Source organism: Nyctibius grandis, chromosome 7, assembly GCF_013368605.1.
Source record: "Nyctibius grandis isolate bNycGra1 chromosome 7, bNycGra1.pri, whole genome shotgun sequence".
Lineage (NCBI taxonomy): Eukaryota > Metazoa > Chordata > Aves > Nyctibiiformes > Nyctibiidae > Nyctibius > Nyctibius grandis.
This window is the reverse complement of record NC_090664.1, coordinates 4563581-4575858: the sequence shown is the minus strand read 5'-3', so window position 1 is coordinate 4575858 and position 12278 is coordinate 4563581. Positions and strand designations below refer to the sequence as shown.

Genomic DNA, 12278 nt, shown 5'->3' with positions numbered 1-12278 from the left:
CTTCCCTTACTCATACAGAAAGAACATTATATTTGTCAGTCCACTTAGCTGTGTTAAGATTGGTAATATTTCCCTTTGTTTTTTTTTTAACCTAAGTTCCAACATTACAAAAGGGAAATATTGAATTCACTTAGGGATACAGCTTAAACAGCCACAAGATGAGACTGCTAGCTTTCTCTACACCAGCTGAAGGCTTTTACCACTATTCTTATCCCGGTGTCTTGATTCTCCCTCCCAGGTTGATGGAAAAAGGCCCCGGCATCACTGTTAAATGAGCCTCAGGTGGAAGGGGGAGTGGACAAGTAGCAGCTGCTAGTCATAAAGAGGGTGAGGTGAGGATGAGGTTAGTTTCTTGCTGGGCTGTAAGCAGCAGCAGCAGCATGGACCTTAGTTTTGGGGGGCTCTAATGGGGCAGGAAGAGCTTAGTTTTTGTAGAGCTTTTTTTTTCCTTCTCTATACCACTCTCTATCAAGGTCAAAATAATTCTGGGAGCTTTGGCCTAGGAGAGTGAGGGGAGTCTGTAGGCTTTTTTGTGCTTATAAGAGCTGGACAGGCCGTTCTAGATGGAAACTGAAGAGGGCTCCTGTGTTCCTGAGAGCTTTCTGAAACTCTAGGCTGAACTGTGTGCTAGTTTGTAACAGGTCTTGAATTCTTTTTTGTTTGTTTGTTTGTTTGTTTTTTCCTGTAACTTTGAAGTGCATAAATTATCCCAAGGGTTAAGCTGCTGTCTTTTCTTTTTTTTTCTTCCTTGTGTAGTCACTAGATCTTCTGTGTTCACTGATTTCTTTTATTCTTGCTCATGAGCTATGTGTGACAGGGTTGTGTTACTTGCATGGGTTGGAAGGGACTGAACTTAGTGTATCAGGTAACTGAGGAAATACATAACTGTGGGAGGAAGTTCTGTCTTGAATTTTGTATGGCTTTGAATGTGAACTTATGCATAAGGATTTTGCTTTTTTTTGTTACCTAGTATTTAGCTTAAGCATAGGAAGCATGGTGTCACCAAAATATCTGGCTTATTATGTTAGCTGTTGTTGTTTTTAAGTATATTACAAAGCAAAAATCCTGAATTAATGAGCTCTTATTGTGATCTCGCATACAACGTATGTGTTGGCATTAAAAAGTGTTTTCTTCAAGAAGCACCAAACTTCTGATTGTGTGAAGCCTTCTATTGCCTTTTTTTTTTTTTGAGGCCTGTTTCTCAAGTCTAATTGACTGAAGGCTAGTTTTTAATGCACCATTTATGGATGTGTGCATATAAGACTACATTAAACTTACTGGTCCTGTGGCTTTAAAGTGTGTTATAAGATTGGCTTGAAGTACTAATATTGAGAGCTGCATATAAAAGCTTGCTTAGCAAAGGAGGACTAAAATCTTTGACCTTGATAGTAATGTCAGTTTTCTACTTTCTGTTTGGAAGATAGTAGTTTCCTTCTGGAAAGATCTGGTTTCATTGGGCTGGGAAAGGAATGTCTGCTGAATTCTGACAGAGCATAAGAATCATTAAGTCACACAGTTTTTAGTCATTAATCCTGATTGTTTATCTCTTTCAGTGTTTAAAAAAAAAAAATGAATACTGCCTCAACTTCAGAAAGTGGATCATATTCCACAAACCACACAAGACCCTATTTTTATGCCCAGCCAACAGCACAACAGCCTTTTCCAAATCCTTGGTACCTCAGTCATGCATACAGTCCGTACTGTGTGCCTGCTCCAGGTAAGGTAAACAAGAGCTGTCTGTGGTAACTTTACTTAGTAAATTACTGCTAGAGTGCAGGAAACAAATGTGTGTCTGTGTTAACAAGCTTCTTGGGAGCTTAAGGTAGAATTCAGGTAATGTTTTAGTTGTCAAAAGTCTTATTTATGAAGTGTTAGTTAAATGTGTATCTTATGTGCTGGAAAGCATCTGTTTCTGGAGAATGGAAACTAAGCAAAATATTTAGTGGTTATCCTACAGATATGGAGCTCTAGAATGTGCCTAACAATTAACACGTGTGTGTAAGAGTTCCACACATGCATGCATTATAGGTATGCATAAACATAAACTTAAAAATCAACACAGAATTGTTAAATCCACACAATATTGTTAAATAGGCCTTGTAAATGGTATACCTATGTTAACTGCTATCTGGAGCTTTTTCAAAGACAGTGATGTAGCATAGCCTATAAAATACCAAAAAAAAGTACAGAAAGCTAACTGGTGTATGTTCCAAGGAATAAAATTAAGCTCTGGTTAAAGTGTAGCTCTCCAGATAAGCTGTTCCCTAACAAGGAACTCTCTCTGGGTTTCTGCACCAGATTTGCTTTCAAGCATTGACAGGTGGAATGTTTTACTTACCTATGTGTCTGATCTTGTAGCTGTCCTTGTGTATGCAAGCAGTAATTAATCAGAATGACTTATTTCAGAAAGAAGATATATTTGCCTTTACTTCTTTTTTTTTATCCCCAATGTCTAGGCTTCCGAAGTGGAAATCCATATTTTCCATTTTATTCTGTTGCACTCCATGAGTACCCTGGATTTTTTGTTCCACAGCATCCAATGCATGCAAGACTTAACAGAAGGCCTTATTTTAATGCTCCCCCACCTTCCCCTATGTTTTATCATGCAACAAGATTTAGGCACTATAGTACCCCTGGGAAAAAAATGGAGACAAAAGAAACACAGACTGATCCTAGACAGCCTGAAAACAAGCAAAAAAAGTATCAAGGTACCTGTACAGAAACGAAAGGTTGTGATGCAGGAAATATGGCCTGTGTTTCTTCTGGTATAGGTACAGAGACTGAAAGTACTTCAGAGAAACAAGATTCATCTGGATCTTCCGTTGTGGTAGACAGAGAGTTTCACAACAAGAGCTCTTCCAGCTCTACGCAGTATAGAAATCTTCCTTCTGGAAGCTATGCCTTTGAGAAGGAAGAAGTGAGGATAGAATATGGAAATGGCTCTCCAGCTATTCAACTGTGGAAGTCCTTTAAAGAAACTATCCCTTTGTATGATGTGTCAAGTGGTAAACCAGTCCCAGAGAATATAGTGCAGCGTGACTTATTTTCTGTCAGCTCATGTGAAGGAATGATCTATGGCCCTCACGAAGGGGAGAAAATGGTGCCAGGAGCTTACTTAGATGAGAGAAAAGCTGTTCTCCCCTCAAAACAGGGTGTTGAAACTGTGAAAGAAAAAGAGGTCCAAAATAATGAAGTGGAGCTGGATGCAGAAAAGCAGGTGAATACAAGTCAACAGGCAAAATCTCCCCCAGGTGAAACCATGGCAGTGCAAATTGCAGAGCTGGCAAGATCTGTTAGCATAGATCAACCAGTGGTAAGACAGGATGTGGTAGTAGCTAAGAAATCTAGCTGTAAAAAATCTACAGGCTCAAAACCTTCTCAAGAAGAGCCCAGCTTTATTCAACAAGCAGGACTACTTCCATCTAGTATGGAGGTAATGAGTGATCTGAGTTTTCAGCAGAAAAAGATGAATCTAAGCCACAGCGCAACGAATGAAAGTCAAACAGATAAAAGTATTTGGTGTGACGAATCAATGGAGAAGTATGTTCCCTCTAACAGTTGGCTGGCTTGTTTGGACAGTATGGACACAAACTACAGCTACAATGTTGGTTTGCCGCAAAGGAAACGTCAAAGTGTACTCAGTCTTTCTTCTGATGACATGTCCTCTAGAGAGGAAGGCTCATCAATCGATAGTGCCCCAGTGTCTTATTTTGTGCCTGACTATGTGCTTCAGAAAAGCATGTATACTTTCCAGAAAAGCACAGAGGGCTTAGAGAAAGAGAAAATTAAAAGTGGTGGGTCCCTTAATGAAGATGAAGTGGTAGGAAGGGAGCAGATGAACAGCTTGAATGACCAAGATGTCAAAAACTCTTCAACCATGAAGATTAAAGAGGCTTCCAGTAAAGGCAGGAAGCTGGGAGCCCTTCCTAGATCTTCTAGTCGGAAGAAAATCAATTCTCTCAAGAAAAAAGCAGCTAAGAGTTTGTCAGAAGTTGAGGACTCCGAAGAATACTCTGTGAGGGGAGAAGAGGAGGATGAAGACAGAGATGATGACGAGGATGAGGATGATGATGACGACTTGGATGATATTGAATATTTCTTTCAAGAAGCCACTCCATATGGAATCTTGACGCCTAGTAAAGGCAGTTTCTACCAAGTTGGCCACAGAGTGCTTTGGAAACCACCTAAAAATGCTATACCAGCTCAATTAATTAGCTGGCCTGCTCAAGAGAAAATAAAAACTAGGAGTGGGCTTGGTGAAAACTTTGGTGTAGTTTACAAGCCAAAGGAGAAAGAACAAGATGAAGTTGTGTACAGTGACTATGGGTATTATGGAAGAAAGAGGCCTACATCAAGAAGAGGAGGACTGGAACACCAGCGAATGCTACGGAAATTCTTGGGAGGTAAGCTAATTGCTGAGGACAAAGTGCTGCTTAATAGAATGCACAAAGAACACCTAATTGCAGTTGCAAATTGTAGTTTGAACCAGTGGGAAGATTGGAGAATGTTGTAGGTTCAGTTTTGGCTTAGAGCCAGAAGTACTGCAGAATATTTTTTTGAGGCAGAGGGGGTTTGCTGCAATTTTTTACCTATTGCATGAGGATTCTGCATCTTCATAACCAGCAAAGAAACTTGCAGAAACTCCTTTGAGTTAGATTTGATATATGTAACTTTTCTAACATTAGTGGCAGTTTATTCATTTGAAAAGCTTAAGGTCACTTGAACTACACATTTACCATTGTTTAATAATATCTTGCAAACTCTGCATTTAAATTTATACAAACATTCTGACTCTTCTGTCACAGACCCATGTTAGGTGGATTAAACAAGATTAAGTTCATTATAATTTGGTGGCTGTACACTGTGTAACTTTTCTCTCTGCAGAAGAGGAGTCGACCATTATTTTTTTTAATTGTAGCTTTATTTTTACGTCTACAAAATCTGTAGACTGAAAGCAGCTTGTAATTTTTGTCAAGTGTGGTCTCCAGAAAACCATGTTTTTATTTTAATGGACTGTTACAATTAGGTTCAGTAGCTAGCTTTGTGTTCTGACTTGTGGATCAAACAGTATATTAACATTAGCAAAACTAAATATTGACATTAAATCAATTTTTCTTTATCAGGAAGGCTGTTAAGGGAGAACATGGGGATACCATCTGAAGAGTATTGGATTAGAAGTGGTGCCAAACCCAAATTTACCAGCCAAATACATGGTAGTCTCTCACCCCCAGCCAAGAGTAAAGAACAAGGTATGACTTATTTCCTCAATGTGTTTTTGTTCTTAAGGAACATTCAAAAGGATATGATACAAAACACCAAGCTTATCTTATTTGGATAAGATTTGAAGGTAATAAAACTAATGCTCGTTGCTCTGATATGATGAAATGCCTGGCAGTGAGTACATCTCGGGGTATATTCATATCCTTTTCAAACTCAAACATGTGAATAAGGATGCATTATAGCTACTTTTTTTTTTATAGAATCATAGAATGGTTTGGGTTGGAAGGGACCTTAAAGATCATCTAGTTCCAACCTCCATGCCATTGGCAGTGACACCTTCTGCTAGACCAGATTGCTCAAAGCCCCATCCAACCTGGCCTTGAAAGGCCTTTTAAAGGTACCATGGGAAATCAAAACATCAAATGCTTTGATGTGGCTGAGCAAAGCCCTTATTTGTGCAAAGCTGCTACTGCCATAAGCAGTAGTATTAATTCTTTACCCAGATAATGCTTCTCTTGAGTGCACGTGCAATGGTAGTTCCTAATCTTGATGAGTGGAACATATAGGAAGTTGTGTGATAGCTACATAGGCCAAAGTTCAGAGAAACTAGCATGGACCAACAGTTGCCCTAGTACTGCTAAAGGATGTCTGAGTGCAAATTATCTTGATGTGGTTAAGGAAAACATGAAAAAAATCAAAGTTATTCTAACAAAGTAAAAGGTTAGATAGTTTCCATATCTTTTTCTTTCCTCCTGAAGCAGAATGGGTTTTTTGTTTACAATAAAATCTATTTGGATTTCAGCTCTGTTTCTAGATGCTCTTCAAGGGTGTTTCTTAGTGTCAGTGCTGTTGGAACAACTGTAGAATTTGCTATAGTCCAAGTATTACTGCTTTCCTGGGTCATGTGCTTTCAAGCACCACAGGATCAGTCTATCAAGTAACAGTGTGAAGTTATCTTCAGAACAGACTGATTACTTGCTTCTCTGCATTTTAGTGATAATATACATCAAGTTTCCTGTATCAACCCAGTAGACTGTTCTTAGAGTGTATTTCTACTCTATTCTTAGAGTGTATTTCTTAGAGTCCTCTCTGCATTGCTTTCTTGCTTGAGCATGTTGGGGTTTGGTATTTGCCTCCTGCATTGGAGGCTTTCTATCCTTTCTATCCACAGACCTTAAAATGTGGGTTTGTTTTTTTTTTTTATGCTAGCCTGCTCTATAAAAGTTGAAAACACTACTTTAGCAGCACCTTTCTTAGCTCCTTACAACAATTCATAAAAATAATAAAATAGATCTAAAATAATTTTCTTATCTTTAACTTTCAGCATGTTCTTTCTATCTCTGAGTTATAGATGGGGTAGTATACTGAGGATGTTTGGCCTATGTGTTACTCCCTGCTTTCTTTCCTCCTTTTCCAGCCTATGTAGTTTGAAGGAACTATTGCATTCAGTATTAGGAAGCAGGAATCTGTTTCTTCTGAATGCTGTTCATGCCAATGGATGTCTCAAAAGTGCTAGTAAAATTACATCCTTTTTAAGATGTCACTTATCTTAGGACTGGTTTCTTCAAATTAATTTTAAATTTAAGTGCCCAAAAGTAAGGGGGTTTGGCTAAACAGTATATGTTGCTTTAGCAGTAATATCATATGCTAAATTTGACTTCTTGAACTGTGTACCCATGGTCCATAACTTAACATGTCTGAAGAATTAAGTGTTTTTAAAGACAATGGGTGAGTTGGGTCACTTGGATAGCTATCAGCTAGTCTCGAACGCTCAAAAAGTGAACTAGAGCAGAATTAGCCAACTCTCACTGAGTTCTTTGTTGCCACATTAACACCTATCCAAGTTATGACCCAAAATACAATGCATCCAGAATGATGGTTAGACAGTGATTACGATATTGTAAGCATAGAAGACTGTTGCTTGACATATGTAGTGTCAGTTTTATCTACCACTAAAATGGGCACATAGAGGGAAGGGACAAGGAGGAACACTACAGACCAGTCAGGGGAAGTCAAGCTTAAATTTTCTTTAAGACTATGCTTTGGAGAAATAACACCAGTTGTATCTTGCTATTTAGGGTGCCCACCTTTGGTTAAACCAAAGAAGAAAAGAATAGGCAAGCCACCTTCAAAACGCAGAGACACAAGAAGTGAGGTGGAAGAAGTGTGGGAGATGCCTAAAAGCAGTGTCCACAAAGGTTGGTATACAGTGACAAGCTATAAAAATGACTGTTATGAGTGTGTTTTCATTACTGTCAGGGACTAATGGTTCTTGGTTTGCAGTGTGAGGATATTGGATAGCTTGTGAACTAACAGCAAATGCTATGTATGCAGACAAGATGAGGAAAAAAAGCAAGCTAAACTTTGACCACTTACCTTGCTATGAATACCACTGTAGCTTTGACCAGGTTAGGTTCCTTCCCTTTATTTAAGGGAAGGGGGGGATACCAAACTTTACCATTTTAATCTAGTTGCTCTTCAAACTGTTCTACTACTAACTTCTTTAAATATTGGGTCCTGTGTCACTTTGCAGTATATCCTTTTCTTTAAGCTATGGGTCTGTCTCAGCAAAATACTGTAATTTGATACACCACAAATGCATATAGATAATTCTTAAGAAGTTCAGCTTTATGAAGTAGGAACTTCCTGCTGCTTTGGAGGAAGATGGGGAAAAACAATGGATGGGAAAATCACATTATGTAGGTTCAATAACAACTATGCTTTTGTGCATTTGTGGGAGAGTCTGAAAAGGTTATAAATTGAAAAGGGTCAGTACATACAAGAAGCTACCTAAAAGATCAGAGTTCCTTCTGGAAAAGAACAATTTGGCACAGTAAAGCTAACTTGAATATTCAGTTAGTTAAAGGCCATCTCTTCCTCATACATTAAACACAGGATTACAGTCCCATGTATTTGCAAGGTCAGAAACAGAAACTTAGACTGAAGCATCCTATTAGTCAAAACTGGTGTCAGTCCTGAAGTCAGCTTATTTAAACATCAGTGTTAAACCTTTAATTGCTGATCCTTTTTAGTAAAAGCATCCAGGAAACTTGCATGATCCCCAAATACTTCTTATATTTGCCCCAGAAATAGCTGGCATTTCTTGAGTGCATTCAACAACGTAGTTACAAGAGCACACTGAAAATATGCTACGAGTTTGATATGGAACCCTTATCTATCTGTTATACTGGGATATTCTGCAGTCCAACACCATTCCTGCAGAATTTATCCTTGTGGGGAAGTTGAGTGCATAGTTCTAATATCAACCATCAGTGTCCTCTCCTGCAATAGGAAAAGGCAGTCACTGATGTCTAGTCTGTCTTTAGAAGCAAATTGACATATATTATTGGGAGGGAGAATGCATACATTAATCTTTTTTTTTCTTTAGGGCGTGGAACAAGAAAGTCCCTCTCTAAGAGAAGATAACTGTAAATACTGGGGCAGGAAGGAAAAAAAAATCTATCAGCGGTTTGCATAAATCCAAAATTCAATTATTACTCTCTTGTATATTTTGTAAGCTGCTCGTAAAGGGTAAGAAGTAGCACTGTAAAGACTGAAGACACTATTAAAATGGAATTAAGTATTTAACACTAAAGTCACCTTTTTACAACTAGCACATCCACTATTTAAATAATAAATTTAATAGAATTGCACTTTGAGACTTCTTGTATTCCATCTATACATGGAAGATAAAAAGCTTATGATAGGGATGCATCAATACTATTATAGCATACTATTTACTGCTGCCCTGTTCTTCAGCTCTGCAGGATTGTGAAGTCTGTCAATGTCATCTCATAGTCAGTTTGTCTATATGATGTGGCCATAGGTACAAGATTCTCTTCCATCAGCGGGATTTTTGGATGGTTTTGTTTTTGTCAAAGTGTAAAGAATATAGTTAAAGCTATACAAAGTCAAGTACTGACTTGAAATTTCAAGGCAGTTCCTCAGATCTTGCTCTCTTCAAATGCATGATTGAGGACTAAAACTAAAGCACTGAGATGTGATGCTTCCCCTTCATTTCTGTGGACTTTTATGAGTCCTCTATGGAGACTCTGAGCTGGAGAGATGGACTTTGAAGGTGAAGCAAAAGTTTTTACAACAGTGGTGTACCCTGTTCCCTGACTTCTTACTGATGACTTCTATTACAGTTGATACTGTCCTTGGCAACTCACTACAGAGAAGTCTCTTTATAGAACTAAGACGATATAACTAGGTCTCCACTGAGCTATCTTATGAATAATGGAAACAGACTGATCTAGAGGAGGTGGATAGCTCAAAGATGTGTAATCTTTTTCATGTCTATGAAAGCTAGTATCACCATGTGATAAGAATAAACATGATCCTGCCATTCTTGGATGAGTCCCAAATAAAGTGATAGTGTGAGTGAAAAAGATAGGGAAACTGTAAAAAAAAAAAATCTTTAAAAAGGAGTGGGGTGGATGTGTCTTCTGCCTCCTCTTCCAATGCTGTTATTCTGTCTGTGCCCTAGAGTAACCTGCATGGACAGAAGTAGCATTTCCTGTGACTACATTCAAGTTTTGTGCCTACCTTTACTAGTTTGACCTGTAACTGAGGTTATGCTGTTTTCCCTCTGTGAAGAGTATTGAGGTTTCCCTACTCAATTGATCCTTGATCTATTTTTAATAGCACTTGCTTACTTGTTAAAGAGCTACTGTAATTATAGCCTTTACCCCAAGCTGTTAGGGGAAAGGATCCACATTACCACTGTGATGCCAAGTTTTTATTTCCTCTCTGCCCTAAGCACTGCAAGAAAATAAGGAATGCAAATTCTTACTTGGCTTTTGTGCTGCACAAAACCTCTGTTCCATCAGAACCCCAAATAATAAAATGAGGGAGAGAATTACTTTAAGCATGGAGCATTTGAATACTTTGGAAAACATAGGACTGCTGCTCTTGGATACTTAATATAGGAATTTGCTGTTTTTAGAGGGGGATAGACTTTACTCTGATGGGAAGAATGAGTGGTAGAATGTCTTCAACTGAAGGCTACAAGTGATGACCAAAGAATAATCCTAAGCTATAACTGAGATCTCTTAGGCAAGGATTGACTTTTTTTCTTCCTGAACTTGAGTGTAGCTTTGGGATTGAATACTAAGTCACTTCTGCTGACAGACTTAACTGTTTGTCTTTTGCTGCTTGTCTGATAAAGGAATATTCATGACCTCCCAGTTAGATGGCACTCATGTTTGGGAATGGATAATATTTCACAGGTACTCCCAAGATCACGCTAGTCATCCTTTCACAGGTCTTGCAATAGTCAGTGCTTTCTAACCAGATGTAAGAAGCAATTTAGGGACTGGTGATGCTCACTCCCAAGAGTATGTGAGGGGGTAGCAGTAGGAGCGTTTTAGATAGCTCTTTGTCTGGAAACAAATGCTATTTTAAACTAATTGCTTAAAATCTTGTAGTGTGCCCATGCCATGGCTTCACACCAATGCTTGAAGCAGTATGCATGAATGTTCTAGTGCTCCAGAAATACTTCTTAGATAATGTTTTATGTAGTCCACTCTGCTCTGACAGCACTAGTCCTGTGACCTTAAAAGTAAATCTTCTACTTGACTTTCTCTTCACTTAGCAACATGGATGATTTGCAGACTGCATCTTAAGTCAGCTGGCTTACATTTAATGTTCCAGTGGGTAAAATGGCCATGCTTCAGAGAAGTTGTGAAGTACAAACAGCATTTTAAAAGGCTGTGAATTGAAGTCCAGGCTCTTTTTATTCAGCCAGGTTACTAGCCCCGGTGATATTTGAAATTTAAATTTGTTACAGATCCACATAGTGTCAACTTTGGTTACCACTGAAGCTACATTGCTCAGTGATGACTAACTGCAGTGCTGGCAGTATTAGAGCTTGTAACTGTAGCAGTACTGCATTGCCTTTCAAGTTTTCACATGTTTCCTGCAGCATCTACTGAGGGGCAGCTGAAGAATCTATTTGCTGCTTGGCACACCAGTAACAAACCTTCAAGGCCTCTGAGACTGCCTTACTGGGAGCTTTGTTTGGACAGATTTAGTGTCTGATTCAGAATTTCTAAGTCATTATTTGTAGCTAACTAAAACTTTGGTTGCAAAGTGGGTGTGGTGTAATCACTGAAGTGGAGCCAGTGGGTTATGTTGGCTTGCCAGGTTTTAATTCTATATTTTAATTTTCAATTTGGTAGCATCTGTGTGGCATAAAGCTCTCCCTTTTACAATGTCCTGTTTTCTGCCTTATGTCAGAAAAGATTAATTACAGGTCCTTCTATTAAAATCAAACAACAGAAGATAGGAGCCAAGGGCAAAAACCACTCATTGCACGCTAACTGTAGGCATACGGAGGAAAAGCAAATGTGCTGTTTAAAAAAAAAAAAGAGTCCTCAGATTCCCCTGACTGACTCACTGCCTCAGGGCATCTCAGTCAACAAGACTATAAACCCCAAGTAATTTCATGGCCAAAGAAATAAGACAGATGTCAGCGTTTTTGCTGAAGTAATCTTTCTGAGAAGAATGGTTCAGAGTATTAAGATAAACAGCCCTGGGAGCTGAAGACCTGTGAAGCTGTATTGCCTGGGAGATATGTTGTAGCTGCATTTCACACTTACTCAGATTCATGGGACTATACAATCATGCTATTACTACCACTCAGGCTTCAACAGAACTTTCAAATGGAAATATGTTTACAAAGAAGGCAAGGATTGCTAGGAAAAAAAATGGTTATTTGAACAAAACCATGAATAGTTCAATGGTTAAGATACAAAAAATAAGGCTCATCAGTCTTTTAAGACTATAGCTTTCTATTCTGCTTTCTGGATTTACTTCTACATAGAATAATTTTTCCATTAATGTGAATGGGTGTTGTTGTTTATCTCTAGTCTAAAAGACCTAGTCTCTTAAATGACAGCTTTGGCACTGGTTAAAATGCTGAATGATGAAATGGAATCCTGCTTCTCAGCACTCTAGCACTGGCTGCCAGTCAGCACTACTCAAAATCTTACTTCATTGAAACTGTTAGCTTTAATGTTGAAATTAGCTCTGCTTTTATGAGTTTCAGTAGAACA

General features: G+C 38.5%; 1 protein-coding gene across 1 annotated transcript; it reads left to right on the top strand.

The window, feature by feature from the left end:
* Window positions 1-1569: 1569 nt before the first annotated feature.
* On the top strand, window positions 1570-8660 carry LOC137665751 (bucky ball-like). The gene is made up of 5 exons (XM_068405129.1): window positions 1570-1717; window positions 2457-4403; window positions 5124-5249; window positions 7299-7418; window positions 8609-8660. The coding sequence occupies exons 1-5, from the start codon at window positions 1570-1572 to the stop codon at window positions 8644-8646; spliced, it is 2379 nt and encodes a 792-aa protein (XP_068261230.1). The 3' UTR covers window positions 8647-8660.
* Window positions 8661-12278: the final 3618 nt, after the last annotated feature.